Source organism: Lissotriton helveticus, chromosome 2_1, assembly GCF_964261635.1.
Source record: "Lissotriton helveticus chromosome 2_1, aLisHel1.1, whole genome shotgun sequence".
NCBI lineage: Eukaryota > Metazoa > Chordata > Amphibia > Caudata > Salamandridae > Lissotriton > Lissotriton helveticus.
This window is the reverse complement of record NC_136059.1, coordinates 973,189,778-973,210,674: the sequence shown is the minus strand read 5'-3', so window position 1 is coordinate 973,210,674 and position 20,897 is coordinate 973,189,778. Positions and strand designations below refer to the sequence as shown.

At 44.3% G+C, this 20,897-nt stretch overlaps 1 protein-coding gene across 3 annotated transcripts in view; it reads left to right on the top strand.

Moving 5' to 3' along the window:
• The window catches only part of SMARCA2 (SWI/SNF related BAF chromatin remodeling complex subunit ATPase 2), a 1,851,064-nt gene that overhangs the window by 92,197 nt on the left and 1,737,970 nt on the right, over window positions 1-20,897 (top strand). For all 3 annotated transcript variants that reach the window (XM_078675722.1, XM_078675721.1, XM_078675720.1), the window contains exon 2: window positions 287-543. In XM_078675722.1, coding sequence (XP_078531848.1) covers window positions 319-543 — 225 coding nt within the window. In that variant the 5' untranslated portion in view covers window positions 287-318. The remainder of the gene's footprint in view (window positions 1-286; window positions 544-20,897) is intronic.

Sequence of the window (20,897 nt, the reverse complement as noted above, 5' to 3'; positions counted from 1 at the left end):
GCTTGGAAACTGTACTCATTTGCCCACACATGCTCTCTTCCAGTGCAAGTACGTCAGATACATAGTGTTTTAAACTAGAAGTGCTCAGCAGTGGTGAAGTAAATATTTTGAAAAATATTATGCTTACTTTGAATAATATATATTTTTCAAGCATATACACATTAATGAGCATTAAGACATTTTGAGTGCTCCTTTGAAATGTTTTCATGACAAGTCTGCGCTTTTAACCAATCGTTATTTTGATGACTATATATGAGGTTGATCCTGTTTTAATTTATTATTTCAGAGTGAAACTGTTTGGTGGAAGCCTTGCATCAGATGTCCACCCCAACAGATCCTGGCGGAATGCCTCACCCTGGTCCCTCTCCTGGACCAGGCCCTTCTCCTGGCCCTATTTTAGGGCCTAGCCCAGGGCCTGGACCATCACCTGGTTCTGTACATAGCATGATGGGGCCAAGTCCTGGTCCACCCAGCGTACCCCATCCAATGGCAACCCTGGGACCATCAGATTATCCACCAGAGGGCATGCATCAAATGCATAAGGTAAACAAAGAACATATTAGTTTAGAGTGTGTTTTCTTTCATCTTATCAAAGCAGGCATCAGTACTTTAAAGACCGTTTGAGTGTGTGAGAGAGCTTGTTTCACAATTGATTATATACTGGATCACCTGTAATAAAAACTTGTTAATATCCTTATCTCTGTGATCTCTTATCTAACACAGCTGCAGTGTTTCTTCCAAAGCTTTTTGAGTTGGTTCATAGGGACAGTAGTGAAAACCATGAAGTAATGTTCTGATTAACATTGAAGCCTTGTATGTACATTCTTCTAATTCGTTTTGAATAATACTGACATCAATTTGGATTATGAGTTTAAGCCTGATTGATATTAATGAAGAGGGCTGCTAATTGGAGAGGAGGATCTGGTCTGCCAGCATAGGATTGTTCAAAGTCTTGTGGCCTCTCTGAATTTCCGTAGACTGATTGTTCCTTTTCTTTTGGACTTTCTTTCCATTCATTATACCTGTGGGTAATTGTACTAACTGTGCACCCTTATTATTATTTTTTTTTGTGTTAACTCTTTTTATTGATTATCAAGACCGGCAAATCAATACAATTATATGTGCTCACTGTGCAGTATAGTAATCACAGACGGAAACATTACATTGAAATATCAGAAAGAATCCTCCACATCCTGTTATTAAAGGAAAAAAGCAAATGCAGCCAGGTACATAGCAATTTGAGAATTAAGACGGTGTCCATGGCACCTCCCACGTCTAGTGTCTGTCTAGTCGCCCCTAATAATCTGTGACCTATGCCACCCCGTTCCAGTCTCAGTGTGAAGTTTCCACGCGAGTCAGTACATATCACCACAGGGTGCCATGTTGCATATAGGACCTCGTTGTCATGTGGTCCTACCAGTCTAACCCACACCTGTAGGGACTATGCCTGAGCCCATCAGGGAGTCAGATGAATTTTGTAGGAAGGCTACATACAATTTGCAAGGATCCCATATGTCCTTGGGGCGGGAGGAGCTAGGCAGAGTGCTGGAGTAAACTTCACTATTGGTGTTGCAATAAGCAAGACTGTTCAACCAACTTTGCAATGTGCGGGCAGTCCTATGATCCCAGTGTAGTGCAATTTCTCGTTTAGCTAATAGCAGACTGAGGGATGCGAACGTACAGACAGTCTTGGGGAAATTTACTGTATTACCTAAGAGTGCCACTTCCGGCGTGGGGATGAGGGAGATCTTAATCATGTCGCCGAACGCTTTATGGGCTGCCTCCCAGTAAGAGTGTATACTTTGACAGGTCCAAGTGACATGGGCAAAGTCCGCGTGTGGGACACCGCATTTCCGGCACGTGTGCGGCCTACTAGGATCAAGCCTGTGCATTTTAGCAGGGGTGATGTACATTCTTCGCAGAAACTTAAAATGCAGCAGTTTATGCCGGCTGTTCAAGGAAACGTCTTTAGCGACTTTACAGCATTTGGCCAATTGATCATCCGTGATTGGCCGACCGAGATCAGTTTCCCAGTCTCTGTGGACCATGTCATCTGTGGTTGGGATCATCGTGCAGCAGGCAGTGTAGAGTTTGGCTGTCAGGTGTACACCAGTCTCTCTTTCGAGGAGGTGGGAAAGAGGATTGAATGAATGAATAGGGCTCCAGTGGGAACCCAGGTAGTATCGTCCATAAGGCAGAATGCTGTCGCTTGAGTACAAACGTGGCTTCATGGAACCGGGCTTCTTCCGTGACTGAGAAAATGTGGCCGCTGGGATACAGGTTGCCCAAAGTAGAGATGGAGAACTTGGTCATTGTGCATTGTACCAGTTTTTCGCCTGTGATTCGAAGCCAGCTGGCATTCGGGAGAGGCAGAGCCAAAGAATACAGCACCGGTGTGCCAGTATATGGTTTAAGCTTATCCCAGGCCCAGCTGGTAGTCGATACTGTTTGTATATCGAGAGGGTCTCTAGGCATGCCTCTAGGCAGGACAGTAGCTAGCCGTTCAGTGAGAACAATATCGCCTCTGGGCGTAGAAACGTGACCCTTGCATCCGGATGTGCAACGCAAATGTATAACTTCACTGTGCAACGAGATAATATAAGTGGAAATCAGGAACCCCAAACCCGCCTCTATCATATGGTAAGGTGAGAACCTGCCAACGGGCACGCACCTGTTTACCACCCTAGAACAACCTTATGAGATGCGACCATATTTTTAAAAAGAAACTGTTAGGGAGAGGGATGGGAGTATTATTAAACAGATACAGAAATTTGGGAAGGACAATAATTTTAATAATGGCGATTCTGCCCGCAATGGACAATTGTGTACCCTTATTAAGGGGACAAACATACTGTTGTACTTAGCCCCCATTGAAACATTGTAAACATGTTATACTTAACAGTATGAAAAGTATGTTAACTTAATTATTTTTCTAATTGAATGTCTTTATTGCCAGTGTGAAATATAAGTGACATCATTTGCGGCTTTTGGCAAGAACTGCCAGGGCAAATTGGTGCCACTACTCAAATACATTTTAGGGTTCTCCTTGGTAGGAGCCATTGTAACATCAGATTCATTTTGAGGCCTGTATCATTCAAATCCAAGACTTATTTTAAAGTTTATATATTTAAAAATACAGGGGCAGATGTACAAAAAAACTGCGAGCAAACTATTGGTCGTAAATTGCAAGTACACTTTTTTTGCAACTAGTTAAATACATTTTTAAGTATTGATCTATGTTTTAATGTCTGACCTCCCTCATGAATATTGATGAGGTAGGTTGTAAATTGCAACTCACTACGATTGGCTGGGGGCCTGCGGGGGTCAGCAGACCACCATGTCTGTGATTAGGTTTTTAAACAAAGCATTTTTTTAATGAACCCCTTTTCCTGAAATGAAAAGAAGTTGAAAAAATACTAGAGTTAAAAAACAATAAACTTATTTTAAAATACAATAGTTGGTAGTGGCGTTGCGGAAACCTACAACAAACGTCTTCACAAATGCAAATGATATCCATTTGCAATTCCCTTTTATGAGTCTAAAATAGTTTCTGATTTTCTAAAATAAGAATAGTCCATCTAAAAAAACATTTCCACAGTTGCAATGCCGAATCAGAGTTTTTGCAGCCATAAAAATGTTAAGTACATGTGGCCCACAGAAAACTAACGGCCTTAAGGCAATACATTCAGCCCTCAATAAGAATAATGATTTGCTCAGTCCAGAAGGAAGAAAAAATAATGTATTAAAGGTAACTCAGAGGTCAGTGTTTACTTCCAGTGATCCAATGTACCCATTGCCACACTAGCTGAGCATGACACTACTGCATTTCATATGAAATAGTTAAAATGTGTGACTCCTGCAAAGTTGTTACTGTTTGCACGTGTACCGGTAAAAGCTGTAAACATCAAGCTGTAATTTATCTTTTCAGGTAAACCTTTATGAATATGGTAGATTCTTGACAGGGACAGACCTCCCGCTTTTTAATCTGGTGCCTAGACATTGATTGACTGGGAAGCCTCCTCCATTCAGTTAAGGTCACTACATACGAATGTGAGATCTCGTTGTTTGTAGTGCACTGTATCCCCAATGAATACTCTCAAAGCTCTTCTCAAGATAATTATTGCAACCTTTACTGAAGATTCCTCACTGGATTGATCACACCCTGCCCCTTCCACACCTTGACAACCTTGTGAACTAATGTTTGAGCACCCACCCACACCTTCTACCACTGACTTTTCTTGGTGCCATCACTTCTTCAGTGAATTTTGACAGTTCCATCCTAACCGAAGAAGGAATCCTGGTCAGAGGATTTTGTACTGATTTGAGCTAATCCCTTTTTGCCCACAGCATTCCCTAAGTCTCCATCTTTTCACGAGTGACAAGCATGTACATGGTAACTCTTAACAAAAAAGAAAAAAGGATTTAGATATCTATTGGTATGCGGACATGAACTTGCTTTACTTGAAAATATCCTCATAGCATGACTACAAAAGTTTCAAGAACGGTTTTGCCACAAATTATGCATGGCTTTCAAAGGTTTCACTTAAACTCGGGCCAACATAATCAGAATTTGTGGTAATCTCCTGTAACCGCAAGCAACAATTAGTGCACGTCTGACTCGCCATTCTAAATCTTGAAGGCTTCACTCCTTGACTTTCGGGTAGCACCAAGTTCATAAAATACTGAAAAATCTCCTACCTTCAAATCGGGATTCACATTGCACAGAGGAAAACCATCTGGCACTAACTGGCTCTGCTCAGCAAACAAAAGGCTTATCTGCTGAAATCGGACTTCATAACTGCTGAGCAAATACTGGTCCTTTCCTACCTTGATGTAGACAAGACTCTACTAGTCAGCGAGTAAGACCTACCGGAGCCCTCCAATTGGTGTTCTCCATACTGCAGTATGGCTGTCAAAGGACGCTGAATGCTTAACAGACTAATGTCAACCATCAGAGAACTCCACTGGCTTCCTCTGCTAGCTCATCTTGCATTCAAGATCTACTCTGTCCTTTAAAAAGAAGTCAACCCAAACTACCCACCACAATGATCAACTGTCTGTACAGAAAGAAGTACAGATGTCAGACCTGATCTTATTATGCAGTAACGGCCTGGTACTCCACGCCCATTCAGACCGAACAAGTAATATCACAACACCGTCTTCATTTATCTTTCCTTAGCCTTTTCCCTGATGTCTCTTCACTTTTGTAAATCTCATTCTCTTGACTCCTCCAACTTTTGCTTACTTGCTCTGACTGAGGCAAATTCTCTATTGTTACACCTTCATCTTTTACAGCACTCTATTGCTTTGAGGCTAGGTTTTTGCTTTTTTACTTTATAAATAAATCATGTGTATACATACAAAACCTACATTTAAGGACATCGCCAGACTTGGCCATTTTCACAATCTCCCCCCCCCCCACTCTTCAGACAACCCAGTATAGCATATGATAATTTTTAAACGTATTTGTAGAGAGAAGTCTTCTTCCTGCAAGAACTGTGGCACTTTGATATTTTGCAAGTGTCTTTCAAGTTGTTGCTTACAGTCTCATTCTGGTCTCTTGCCCATCTGTTGCACAGTGTTTCTTCATTGAAGCTGTCTGTAGATAGTGTAAGTTTCAATCTATGGCCACCTATTTCCTAACTTTGCCCTCAACATTTTATACATAAATATCTTGTCGTTCTGATCAATATCTATGTCGGGCTACATGTGTCAACTGTGTGCATTCCAAGTTTATACAAATTGAGGGATCCTCAATGTAGTGCTGCTCTTTGAATCTGTTGCACATCCCTGTCTAACTATTGATACCTACTAGTTACCATGCACTTGTCTTTAAACACTATTGCCACTAAATTGTGTATTATTTAAATGGGAAACCATATCAATTGGTGTGTTGGGCATCTTTCCTGCGTTCCCTCCCAAAAGCCACAGGCTACCTTATAATAGGAACATTATCTGTCATTATATTAAACAGACTGGATTTGGGGCAGTGAGATTCTTAAGCATCCTTGTGTGTTGCTGTGGTTTGCAAATGGTAATTGTGTACTCCCTTGCCACCTCTTCCACGAAGTAGCTTAAGCATTTTATGTTCTACCTTTGGAAACTGTCTCTTGCATTGGTGGTGGATGACCAATTGATCTGACCCTATACAACCAGTCTTCTCTGGCACCTGAATTGGGTGCAGAGCCCTATTATTCACTTTTGCTCATCAGACCCTTATGAACTTATCAGCTTATGGATGTCAGTACTTCCTTGTGTACCTGTGCTGCAGGCTATTTCAAGAAACCTGCTGCTACTGTGAGCCCCACATGTGTCTATTAGTTGACGGAAGGAAGCGTAATTTGATCACATTGATACTTAAGCTGGTATCGACTAAATATTTCGACCACCTCTCAAATGTCAGCCAGTTTTGCTAGTGGTGTCCCATAAATTAGGAAAATGTCATCCACAAATAAGAGTAAAACATGTGCCAGTCATTCAACCTGCCAAATATGCCACTGCCTGCATACCTGCTTCTCATTAAGTTACAAAGAGGTTCTGTTACTAGTGCAAATACTAGTTGAGAAGAGAGGGCATTGCTGAAGCATCCATCTCTGAATAGGCCATCTATCTGAAACCATAGGGGTGTCTGAATTCTCTAGCCTGCAGGTTTCCATTGATGCAGTGCAGCTGTCCAACACATGAACTGTGGTCCTGCCATGTAATACCATTGTCTAGAATACTCATTTCATAGAGCTAAATGGATTGTAGGTGTCGAGATTCAGAACTAGTCAATAATCTGCCTTTTCTCAACCCTTGTCTGAAACCAAAAGTGGCCTGTGCAAGTTAAAAGAAGTGTTGGAACCTGGTGTAAATAATGTGTGATCCTCCTTGGTTAGTGAGTCCATTGCTTAGACAAACTGTCTGTGAAATTCTTACTATGGTTTATCATATCAACCCTGATCGTTAAAAGTGGCCCGTTGGCCAGATAATCCTGATGATTCTTAATTGTTTATTTCTGTGATATAATCATGGTTTTCCGGTTAAAGGTAGAAAACTCCCCTGTTTTAAGAATCACATTACAAACCCTGAACATCCAGGGTAAAATGTTTAATATTGAATGATCTTTAACAGGCTGATCATCTTAACCCTTGTGTTCTGCCTCTGCATATTTTCTCTATGGCACATGTACTGCCTTGTTCAGTGATTGATCACAATCAGCTGTAGCTAATTGGATAAACCTGTGACTTTTTCAGAAAGAGAAAATAGACTTGATTTTATATAAAAAAGAAGAGAATGTCATCTAAGGACTGAAAGTGATTACTTAAACATCACTGAATACGTTTGTTCGCAGGTGGATTATGTTGGTTTTCCAATCCTAATTATAGATTTTATACAAGATTCCAGACTGACGATGATTTGCAACATGGGCTAAAACTAAAACAGCAAGATTATAGAGACCGCGTCAAAGAAGAGGCCAGGAATAAAATGTGAGATACGCATCATCGAGTGTATGAGACAGGTGACAGAGCGGGTAAACTCCTGGCCTTGCTAGACCGATGCGGGAGGGCGGACCGGTGGGTTCCCTCAGTGGTTTCCAAAACCGGGAAAGGATCAAAGATCCAAAGGGCATTGCGGAGACCTTCGCAGATTTTTATGCAGCATTTTACTACGCCAGAACACAGTATTCAGAACAGGAATCCTCGGAGTTCCTGAAGGATATTACGCTCCCAATCCTAACAGCAGAGGAACGACAGCCGTTTGGGAAGACCTAACGGTGACTGAAATAACCCAAGCTATAGGAGCCCAGAAGTCGGGCAAGGCAATGGGACCAGATAGTATTCCAATAGAACTGTACAAACATACGGAACAGATAACCGCACCCCATTTGTTAGCTATGTTTCAAGAAAGCAGAGCTAGAGGAACATTGCCACCAGATCAAAGGTTGCAAACGATAGTCGTGATACATAAAAAGGGAAAACCCAGGGACCAGTGTGCGTCACACATGCCAATCTCTTTATTGAACGCTGAAGCAAAAATCCTTGCGAAACTGCTGGCCCAATGGCTTCTACCCTTACTTTCGGCCCCGGTCCATCCTGATCAGTTTGGCTTTATGTCTGGACGAAATACGGCCCTCAACCTCAGATGCCTTAACGGAGTCATGGGACGCACGCATAGGATCAGAGAGGAGGCGGCGGTGCTGTCCCTGGATTTGCGCATGGCCTTTGACACGATTGAGTGGCCTTACATGATAGCAGTACTCAGGCGCATGGGATTTGGGCCACGCTTCCTTTTCTGGCTGGGCCTTTTATATACAGACACCTGTGCGCAAGTTGTGGTAAACGGGAAAAGATCCCACATATTCTCTCACCTCCGAGGGACAAGACAGGGGTGCCCCTTATCCCCACTTGTCTTTGCGCTGATGTTGGAGCTGGTGGCGGCATGGATCCGTAGAGATCCAGTAATAAGTGGACTACGTTGGTCGTAAGACTGGAAGGACAGGATCTCGCTCTACCCGGACGATATCCTCTTATACGTCCAATCTCCCCGAGCTACAATAGCGAGAATATTAAATATCTTTGCTACGTGTGGAAGATACTCCGGATACACCATCCTTCTGGACAAAGGCCCAATTTGCTGGCAGATTGCGTGGCCCGATTTGACCTTGGAGGGCTTTAGATATTTGGGTATTTTTATAACCGTAGACCACATGAGACATTTTGCCGGGAATCTTCAACCCCCTTTGGATCGCCTCAAGAGTGATATCCACCACTGGCGAGCCCTCCCACTCTCACTGCTTGGTAGAGCAGCATTGTTTAAAATGATGGCGCTGCTGCGTTTTCTGTATGTCCTTCAAAATACTCCTTACCCAGTTCCAGACTCGTATTTTAGTAATCTAGATAGTTTGGTTTGCACCCTTCTATGGGAGGGGGGGGTCCCCCAAAGATTGCCCTCTATAAACTGACACCCAGTTGGTATGATGGTGGAATAGCACTGCTACACATTCACACATACTACAGGGCAGCTCAGTTGCAACGGTCAATCAATGGGTGCATCAGCCGTTGACGGAGACAGCATATGCAATGGACCGATTGGTGAACCAGCCGAGGGACTACCTTCATGCATTGTATACCGTCCATGCCGCCTTTCTCTCGAAGGTCTGATGGCGGTAACAGTCCGACAGTGGCATTTGGCGTTGCCCAAGCAGGGATGGAAAAATAGCCTTGCAGGGCCTCCCGCTCTTGGAGGCCCAACAACATGGTGCCTCGGGAATTAGACAACGTTTTAGTTAAATGGGACTTAATAGGAATCTCGAAACTGGGAGACCTACATACGGGGAGTAAAATCCTATAGTTCAAACAATTGCAAAAGACTTACAACTTGGTCCAGACTGAGTACTTCCCTACCTCCAGATCCGACATGTCATACAAGCAGTGGTGCCCCTGGCTTTGAAGCTTCCGGAGCCGTCCTCTCTCTAGTGTAGACTTCTCAAGGAACATTTGATGCGCAGGGCAATTTTACTTACTTATTGGAAGCTAATCAATAATTTTCCCAAGACCCCCGTAGCATTGAAAGAGTGATGGTGCCAGGACACAACTGATTTACAGGAAGAGGACTGGCCTGAGGCGCTAGCCTCCCCAAAGGAGGTAGCCATTAGGGCCCGTTTTAGACGAGTCCAGTTAAAAGTTTTATACAGAACTTGCATATCATGCACCACATTAGTAAAGCTGGGTTGCAGGACTGATGCACTTTGCAACAGGAGCTGTGGAGAGGTGGGATCTTTCTACCACATACTCTGGACATGTCGAGAGATCCAGGGTCATTGGCAGGTGATAGTATCGTGCATGTTGGGGTCGGTGGGGGAGGAGCTTACACCTTCGCCCAAATGGTGCCTACTAAATGTATGGGAGGACTTAAATCTGCGACATTCAGATCAAACTACGGTGGGTCTGATGGTGGCAAAACGAAACCTAGCGCGACATTGGGGGACAACCTTCCTGCTCAAGCTCCAGGATTGAAAAAGAGACATTTACTGGTGTATGGTGGCGGAAAAAATAGGTTTTTGAAGAGAGGGTGCCCGAAAAAATGGGGGAAAATGTGGTCCAAATGGAATGACTATAGGGGCAATCCGTGTACTTCATCCTAGGGAGAGACTGTACTTTTCATGATTCAGACATAGACTGATGGCATTTTGCAGCAAGGAGATGTTTAATCGAAGCATGGATTTGAGAAGGGCAGAGCTAGACCTTAAATTATGCTATAATAATGTTTGGTTATGACTATGTTCTCGCCAATGTAATGTTGCCATTTCTGCTCTGTTTCGATAAAAAAGATTTTTAAAAAGTGACCTTTAGTTTGGTTACTCATTTGATATTGAGGACTATATGCACATCAGTGTATCAGGATCACTCGTTACAAAAGAAGAGCAGAGTGAGGCTCTCCATGGCTTCCACAAAAACGGTACAACCTACAGAGGTGATGGCCTTGTGCCACCAAGATAATCCCTGACAAAGTATTTCAAATCTTCACTGAGACAGGGGAGGTAGGCCAGTGCCCGTATCGATGAAGGAAACTTGGTCATACTGGTCCCATACCAGACAGGCTTATCATACGAAGACTCAGACAGTTGTCACTCAAACTGGTGGGACTCTGAGATCCCGTTAATTTTATATGTCATGAACGTCTTGATCTCGTTGGGTAAAATTGCACACATCTCAAATATTGCAGTATTTTCCCTTTGGGAGAGAAACCTTATTTGGACTTTGAGGAGAAGGGTACTACATTTCCAATTCCCTTATTGCAGCAGAAAAGGAATTTGTAAGCAGTGAAATTTTAGAGATTTTGACTTGCGCAGCTCTTTGGATCACTTAAATGTGAATTTCTACATTTCTGGTCTATTTTTGTTTTAAGAAAATGTCACTGCTTTACTACAGCCATTAAACAAAAATGTAGATATGTATTGTTTCCATTGTCAATAGTGTCAGTTGTCAATGGTGCACACATTTTGATCATTGAAGTACAATAAAGATCAGTTTCCATTAGAGGATTAGCATCTCTTTTCAAAGGAGTTGGGGGCAGCCAACATCCCAGAGTGGACAAAACTGCCCATCATAAGCAATAATTCCTACAACGTAACCAGCATAGCATAATTTTAGCCATTTGTCCATACTCTAGAGTCTTTTATGTTTTTTGTTCAGATGCCTAATATTTTATTTGATTTGACTTGGGTCATCCCCAACCTAATTGTCCAAATTGTGCTCAGAGCATTCACCAGTCTATATTAGCATACCACCTCAGCAGAGGGGGCCTTAGACCTGCCCCATAACTTAGCCACGCCTTGGCGATTGACAATTAGTCCCAGGTAAATAGCTCTTGTTGCATAGCATTGCTGGTCATCATAATATATCCTTAATAACCTACTTTTAGCATCTGGGGACCTGTGTATTACCTTGAAGCATCTATCAATCCCCTCCCAAAACCCCATGCGCTTGGATGCCACATAGTGTGGGAAAATCATCTGTGAGGCCCCTGAGACAGAGGTTTGTTCTAGTTTTCCTTATCTTTTCAAGTCTTCTTCACTTATGTACTCAAGGTAACACTTTTAGCTCCACCTGTCTAAAGCCGGCACAAATTTGCACTCACTAGGATCCTGTAAGGCTTCCTCCCATTGCGAATCTTCCATGTCTATCTCTTCTGCCATAGAGTGGGAGCTCAGTCTAATCAAATCCTTTGGGATCCTATTAACCCCAGTTTTGAAAATCAAAAATATTGCCTTTTGAAAAGGTGATTCTGACAGCACTCTGCTCCCGAAGTGTATCACGTTGGAAGTTTGGCATCATCCTAGATGTGGACCCCAAAATCATGATGAAACTGCAGGTATCAAAATATTTCCTTGGACTCAAAAACAAATACTGTAGATGTTCAGAAGACTTCATCACTTCTGGGCCACATACCTCACCTTCTGGTGTGATCCTTATCACACCCCAACTGTAAAATCCCTGCAGTCTATGCAGCTCCCTCAAATCATCACTTACCCATGGAGTTGGTAAGTGGCACTGGCCTGTTTTCCTATTCCAATTTTCACTATTCTCAATACCTTGACCACAGCTGTAGCTTTGGGTGGCGTGTTAGGTTGTGTAAACGTGCTGGGTAACCAAAGTCATCCAGCAAGAGCAGCGGGAGGGACTGCTGCAAGTACTCTTTTAAACTCCTCTAAACTGTATTTTTACATATTTTTAAAACATACTGTTCCAGGCATATGAGCTGCAGATTGCACACTGTGCATAGATCGCCACCTAGTGTTGAGCCCGGATGTTTGCAGTTTGTTGTTGTCCTGAAAAGTTCTTTGGAAGTCACGAGATAGGTGACTCCTCCTTTGGACCACATTGCGCATGGGCATCGGCTCCATTCCCAGATTGTTTTTTTCCGCCATCGGGCTCGGATGTGTTTCCTGCGCTCCGGTTAGGAACCGAATTTCCTTCGGTGCGCAATCCTCACCCAGTTCGACGGTATTTTTTAGATCGCGCGCCACATCGACGTGATTCTTCACCTTCGAAGTCTTCGATTCCGGTCGTCGACGAAGGCCTTCGGGCCTACTTAGGCCTTACTTCTGGCTCATGGAAAGGACACCATTCAAGAAGTGTCCTCGATGTGGGTTGAAGTTTCCTCACACCGACCTTCATGAGGTGTGCAACCTTTTTCTCTTACCGGAGCACGAGGCTAAAGACTGTTCCGCTTGTGCCAAGCTTGAAGAACAATGGCCCGCTCGTCAGCTTTGATCCCTGACGACATCTTCGAAGAGTGCGTGCTGGTGTTGCCAGAACACCAGCACGCCGAAGAGAGTACCAGCTCGTCAGACACCAAAGATTCCGACGTCGAGGAAGTCACCCAAGCTCAACGGGTCGTAAGTAAAATCGTCGACCCCAATCCTTCCTCGACACCCTCTAAAAAGGCTTTGGGCACACCGTCACCTTCGGGCCCGGGTGCACACCGAGAGACTGCTTCCCATGCCCTGCCTTCGGGCCCGGCAAAGAATCCCATGAAGCCTTCAGGCAGCTCGGGCTCGAGCCAGCCTATCCACGGTGACGATCCTACACAGACACCGAAGAAAAAGCCATCTTCGTCAACCACGCCGACCGTTGCTCCGACACCGAAGCACACGGTACCGAAGACTGGCAGCGGCTCATCGATTCCGAAACCGCATTCGGAGCCAACTAAAAAACCACCTAAAGCTCCAGATTCACACGCTTCGGAACCGAAAAAACACCCGGAACCGAAGAAACAGGTTCCGGTAAAGGACACTTCAAATGGGCACTTTTCTAAACCGAAATCAGCTACCGACTCGGTGCCGAAAAAACCTACGAAGCCGAAAACCTCGACACCGAAGGATCTGCCCTGTTCAGAGGAACTTTTCACACCTGATCCTAAACAAAAAACTCTTGTCAAGGATCCTAAGACTGGTCAATTGCCTCTCCGTTCCAAAAAGAGATCACTTGATGCGCCAGCACCTCCTCCTCCTCCAAAGAATAGAGACATTGCAACCTCTCCATTAAGGGTGCCTTCTCCTCCACCTCCCCATACTGTTCCCTCTCCTACACCTACTCCACCCCACCATTCACCCACACCATCCCCTGATCCACAAGATGATGTAGACACAGACTCTGATAAAACAGATGGAGGTCACATGACCCAGCAGGGACCAATAGTCCCCCTCAGTCACCTAATCCATGGGATGATTACAACACCCCTGATGTGCCTTATGTCCCAAAAGACGACAAATACCCTTCTAGACCATCCCCACCAGAGGACACTATAGGTTTTAACCTTCGTCCAAAGAGCTGCCCAATATCATGGGGTGGACTTACACATAGATGCGGTGGAGGAAGATTTCCTACTAGTCACTTTTGATAACACACAAAGGTCTACTGCCATTTTACCAATGCTTAAGGGTGTAATCAAACATGCAACAGAGGTTTTTAAAGACCCCGTCAGGGCTAGGGTCCTCAATCCTCGAATTGAGAAAAAATATAAAGCTGCCTCTACAGATCCAGTCTATATTAAAGGTCCAGCACCATTAGACTCTTTAGTAGTGTCTAATGCACGTAAACGTGCTAATTCTCAGACATCAGGTGAGGCCTCACCACCAGACAAGGAATCCCAGCTACTTGACGCCTCAGGCAAAAGAACAGCGTCTCAAGCAGCTAATATCTGGCGCATCGCCAACACCCAAGCGTTGCTGGCCAGATATGACAGAGCTTATTATGATGAACTAGAGTCCATAATGCTGCATCTACCTGACAAATCCAAAAATAGGGCCAATGAACTGATACAGGAAGGTAAAAATATTATCAACACTTCCATTCGCTGTGCCCTAGATGTGGCAGATACCGCCTCAAGAGCAATTAATACCAGCACCCTCCTACGTAGACCTGCTTGGCTACGTGTCTCAGGTTTTAAACCTGAGGTACAAAACTCCATCTTAATCAGCCATTTGATGAGACACATTTATTCGGCCCAAATGTTGACGTGTCTTTAGAAAAAATTAAAAAAGATATTGATACAGCAAAATCTATGGGAGCCTTGCAACAGCAAGCTCCCAGGCGTTCTTTTCGTCGCTCATCATACAGAGGCAACACTCAAGACTACTCCTCCGAAAGTCACTCCACCTCTTACAAAACCCCTAGCCAATCCACATTCACTAAGGGCTACCAAAGAGGGGGGTTACAGGGGTAACAACAACAAAGGCAGAGGCCGAACCAACAACTCCCGCTCTGCCTCTACCCCTTCCCAATGACTTTCCCCCAACATTCCACTCCTGTGGGGGGGAAGACTGTAACAATTCCTTCCTGCCTGGACCAACATCACATCAGACAGGTGGGTGCGACAAATTATTCTATCAGGTTACTGTATAGAGCTAACATCTACCCCCCAAACATACCACCCAAACTGCGTCCAATGTCACTAGAACATCTAGCACTGTTAAAGCAAGAAGTAGAATCCCTGATACAAAAAAGTGCAATAAAACCAGTTCCTCTGCACCAACAAAACAAAGGGGTTTACTCTCTATATTTTCTGATTCCAAAAAAGGACGGCTCTCTAAGGCCTATTCTAGACCTCAGACCGCTAAACATATACATACAGTCAGACCATTTTCACATGGTCACACTGCAACAAGTCCTTCCGCTTCTGTCGCAAAACGACTTCCTTGCTACTTTAGATCTCAAGGACGCATACTTCTACATTCCCATTCACAAGGCTCACAGGAAGTATTTCAGATTTGTAATAGACGGACAGCACTATCAATTCAAGGTACTCAAATTCGGAGTCACAACAGCACCAAGAGTATTCACCAAGTGCTTAGCAGTGGTGGCAGCGCATTTACGAAGACAACACATTCATGTCTTCCCGTACCTCGACGACTGGCTCATATAAACCAGCTTATACAACCAATGCGTGGAACACACTCATGCCACAATACAACTGCTTCACGACTTGGGGTTCACAATAAACCACGACAAGTCCCATCTACAACCATCCAAAGTACAACAGTACCTCAGTGCCACAATAAACACCTCAAAAGCGCTTGCCTATCCCACTCCGGCAAGGATAGCCAGCATACAAACTCTTCTAACTAGGTTTCAGCTACAACACTCCCTTTCAACAAGAGTGTTCATGCAACTCATAGGGATGATGGCCTCGTGCATTTTCATAGTGCCCCATGCAAGACTTCAAATGCACCCGCTACAAGAATGCTTATCACGTCAGTGGAACCAGGCTCAAGGTCAATTGACAGACCTAGTGTTGGTAGACGGTGGGACTCATCGCTCTCTGCAGTGGTGGAACACCAAAAACCTTTCCAAGGGACGACCGTTCCTAGAGCCAGTTCCTCAGATAATCTTAACTGAGGACGCATCGCTCTCCGGCTGGGGAGCCCACCTACTGCAACACACCATGCAAGGCAGGTGGACACCACAACAAAAGTTACTCCACATCAATCGTCTGGAGTTACTAGCAATATTCAAGCACTAAAAGCTTTGCAAAAGCAGGACAAACAAAGCTGATTTAGTCCGCACAGACAACATGACAGCCATGTATTACATACAGAAGCAGGGAGGCACACACTCCCTGCAACTATCTCAACAAGCACAAGACATATGGCGGTGGGCTATGCCTCAAAACATATTCCTTCTAGCCCAGCATGTTCCAGGAGTACAAAATACCATAGCGGATCTGTTAAGTCGACAAACACAACAGACCCACGAGTGGGAACTTCATATGCAAGTTCTTCAGCCATTCTTTCAGATGTGGGGACAACCTCAGATAGACCTATTTGCCACCCACGAAAACGCCAAATGCCCAAGCTTCGCTGCCAGATATCCACACCCACTGTCCAAAGGCAATGCGATATGGATGAAATGGTCAAACAGATTTGCGTACGCTTTTCCACCTCTACCACTCATGCCACTAGTAGTACGCAAACTACAAAAGCATTCTCAGACCCTCATCCTAGTTGCTCCAACGTGGGCCAGACAGCCGTGGTACACCACACGGCTACAACTGTCGGTAGTACCGCACCAAAAATTACACCTGTCTCCACACCTCTTAGCACAGAACCGTGGAGAGATCAGACACCCAGACCCAGCCCAGCTCAGCTCAACCTTGTGATCTGGCTCCTGAAATCCTAGAATTTGGATATTTGAACCTTCCTCCAGACTGCATGAATGTCATAAAAGAAGCTAGACATCCAACCACTAGGGCATGTTATGCAGCCAAGTGGAAACGATTTGTAATATATTGTCACAACAACGATATTAATCCTCTAGATGTGTCTATTCAACACATCATAGGATACTTACTGCATCTCCAAAGATGCAACTTAGCCTATACGTCTATTAGACTACATCTTGCTGCAATAGCAGCATTTCTGCAAAACAGACAACATCTATCTCTATTCAGAGTGCCTGCCATTAAAGCCTTTATGGAAGGCCTTAAAAGAATAATTCCTCCCAGAGTACCACCTTCACCTGTGTGGAATTTAAACGTTGTTCTCACACGGTTAATGGGGCCTCACTTCGAACCCTTACACAAATGTGAACTACAATTTTTAACATGGAAAGTTGCGTTCCTAGTAGCTATTACCTCTCTGCGGAGAGTTAGTGAACTACAAGCACTAACCATTCAAGAACCCTTTTTGCAAATGCATCACAATAAGGTAGTTCTGTGTACCAATCCAAAATTCTTACCCAAAGTCATTTCTCCCTTCCATCTCAATCAATCTGTGGATCTGCCCGTTTTCTTCTCGCAACCACAGACAGTACCAGAAAGAGCTCTTCACACATTAGATGTCAAAAGAGCATTGCTATACTGCATAGAGAGGACACAACCGTTTCGTAAGACAAAGCAACTTTTTGTGTCTTTCTCACCACCACACAAAGCTAATCCCATGTCAAAATCTGGTATAGCTAGATGGATTGTCAAATGCATACAGATTTGTTACCACAAAGCTAAACGTACGTTATCTGTTCCTCCTAAAGCCCACTCTACAAGAAAAATAGGGGCTTCAATGGCATTTTTAGGGAACATTCCCCTATATGACATCTGCAGAGCAGCTACATGGTCTACACCGCACACATTCACATAACACTGTTGTGTAGATGTGCAAACAAGCAACAAGCTAATGTGGGTCAGGCTGTTCTCAAAACATTATTCCAAATTACTGCAACAGATAGGGGTGGTCGGCGCTAGGGATGGGTACTGCTATACAATCTATACACAGTGTGTAATCTGCAGCTCGTATGCCTCGAACGGAAAAGGCTACTTACCAGTATGCATCTGTTCTTGGCATGTAGAGCTGCAGAGTTGCACACGCCCACCGGCCTCCCCGGCTACCCTTGTCTGTTCCAGTATTATCTTAATTGGATGCAAATTACATGGGCATCCTTCCTTTTCTTGCAAAGCTCCATCGTTTCCCTAATGGCGAAAAACAATCTGGGGAAGGAGCCGATGCCCATGCGCAATGTGGTCCAAAGGAGGAGTCACCTATCTCGTGACTTCCAAAGAACTTTTCAGGACAACAAACTGCAAACATCCGGGCCCAACACTAGGTGGCGATCTATGCACAGTGTGCAAATCTGCAGCTCTACATGCCAAGAACAGATGCATACTGGTAAGTAGCATTTTCCTTGAACACAGATTAGCACTGCTTACACTCATTCATTATTGGTAGCCCTCACCTCTCACCTCTCACCTCTCACCTTTCGTCCTCATTCTGGGCTGCTCTCCGGTCTGCCGCTGCTGCAAGGGTGCCGTTTAAGCGAAGGGAACAGTCCTCAAGGGTAACTTCCAGGATGTCAGCTGCCACCATTTTGGGCAGCTGACGTTCTAGTCTTTTTTTCCCACACTGCATCGGGCTTCCGCTCCTTATTTATTCGGAGCCCAACACGGATGCTCAGCAGGCACGCTGCTGCCCACCGGAGGTGCCCCAAAGCCAAGCCTGTCTGCTTCTGGACGCCACCAGCCGCTAGGTAGGTTGCATCTTTTTGAGTTATTTTGTTGCATAAAATGTACTCAAGTGTGGAGCTTACAACTAGAGGACAACACACGGTCAGCACTTTCTGTGGAAAGAAACTCCACCTACCAGATATCCTAGACCACTGCCAATGTAGCACCTGTAACTTTTCCTGGGCCAGTATCATTTCTCATCTGACCCAATAACCAGCAAACCCTCTGTCAATATTAATAATATTACTTTGGAGAAGACTAATCACCTCCCCCCCCCCCCCCCCCCCCCCAGTTGCAGTGCACCTATTTAAACGCATGTTCTATTGCCAAGCACACTTCAGAACTTTGTGATTTTTTAGATTCCGTAGCATTTCCTCAAGGCTATCGTATAACTAGGTGTAATTGAACAAAAAGGAGGGGAGAGTAGCAATTGGGACACAGAATCCTAAAAGAGTAGATATCTTGGACTCTTGTTCCACCCCAACGGTGGAAATGATAATATTCCAACTTAAGGCCTCAACTAACGTAACCTGGAAGGGAGCACTGGTCCATCGTCCACCTGACGGAAAGAAAGATTTCAGTGCGAAGCTCACGGAACAGATAGCATCGCACATGCTAGCAGCAGACAAGTTTCTGCTCTTAGGGGACTTTATTAACATATTGATAATCAAGCTGACCCCTATAACATGCGTCTCTTAGCAGACATGGAATCACTGGGGGTCCACCAAATGGTATCAGTTCCAACACCTTCAGCTGGGCACACTCTTGATCTAATATTTACTGATGCCACCAACCTAGTGTAGACACTCCCGTCGCGCAGGCATGGACTGACCACTTCTCCTTAGATTTTCACTTGGACATTCAGAAACCGAAGGATGTCCTCCATCAGGCCATGAAACTCATTAGACTCTGGAGAAAGGTAGTTCCCCCTCTCCCTCCCCCCACACTTTTCTCCCTGCCTTTACTCCCCCTATCACATCGGACTATGAAGACGCCAAGCTCTTTTATAAAACCTTTAGACATCATCGGCCCGTTTAAAAAAATCCAAAAGGGAAAACTCCCCTGGTACTCCGAAAAAGAAGTCCGTAGTTAGGAAGCTGGAAAATAAATGTTTGAAATCCAAATTAGAGGAGTGGAGACTTGCCTATAACATAGCCCTAAGGACATACTTGAAATATTGTAACATTGCTAGACGAACTCCCATAGCTGAGAGAATCGTCTCTGCAAAAAACGTCTCCAAAGAGCTCTGTAAAATCCATAAGGAACTCTCGATATCCGAGCAGTTGTAGCCCTATAATACCCACCTCCCAATCACATTGCGATAATCTTGCTTTGCACTTTGAACAGAGAGTCAACAATATCTACAATTGTCTTGCAAATAACACAATATCTATGAGACTGGAATCTCAGGAAGTCGAGATGAACTCTCAATCTTCCACCCTTGAATTTTTCAATCCTGTTACAGAGGATCAAATACAGGCCCTATTAAACTCAATAAAAACGGGTTTTCTGTTGGACGCTGCCCCCCTCACATAATCACTACTGTGTCCCCTATTTTACTCACTTCAATTACTGACCTATGAAATCTCTCTCTTCAGTCAGCCACTATTCCTCAGAAATGGAAGACATCACACATCAAACCCCTTCTTAAGGAACCTAAGGTGGACCCTCTTGACATGTTAAACTACAGACCTATATACCTACTCCCTTTCATATCCAAAATCCTAGAGGCTTTAGTGAATCATCAATTAGTGTCCTATCTCGAATCCAATCGCCTGCTGTACTCCTCTCAGTCAAGTTTCCGTGCATTTCATAGCACAGAATCAGCCTTAATAGAGTTCATCGATACCATTAAACTCGCCTTAGACCAGGGATCCTCCGCTATGCTGATTCTCTTGGATCTGTCGGCGGTATTTGATATAATCTCTTATCAAATCCTAGTGCAAAGATTTGGGGAGATCGGATCACTGGTTAAGCCTTGGAATGGATGGAGAACTATCTGTCTGAGCGCAACCATTCTGTCCAGTTTGACAACTATTCATCCAAACCCAGGGTCTTGGACAAAGGGGTGCCACAGGGTTCAATCCTCAACCCCACTCTTTTTAATATTTATGTGGCTCCCCATTCAAAGCTTATTAGGTCATTTGGCTTTGAAACAATCTCCTATGCAGACAACATGCAATTGGTCATCACAATGGATCATAACCCGACTCTTACTAAAATTAAATTTAAGGTTTGCCTGCTAAAAATTGCATCTTGGATGACCGTAAACTTTCTGCAGCTTAACACGAATATAACAGTGATCCTTCTTTTCGGGAAAGCCCACTCTGGTCGGCAGACTGGTGGCCACCAGAGCTTGGTTTACCACCTACCCCTAAAAAAATATGTAGAGAACCTAGTAGTCCTCTTAGATGATA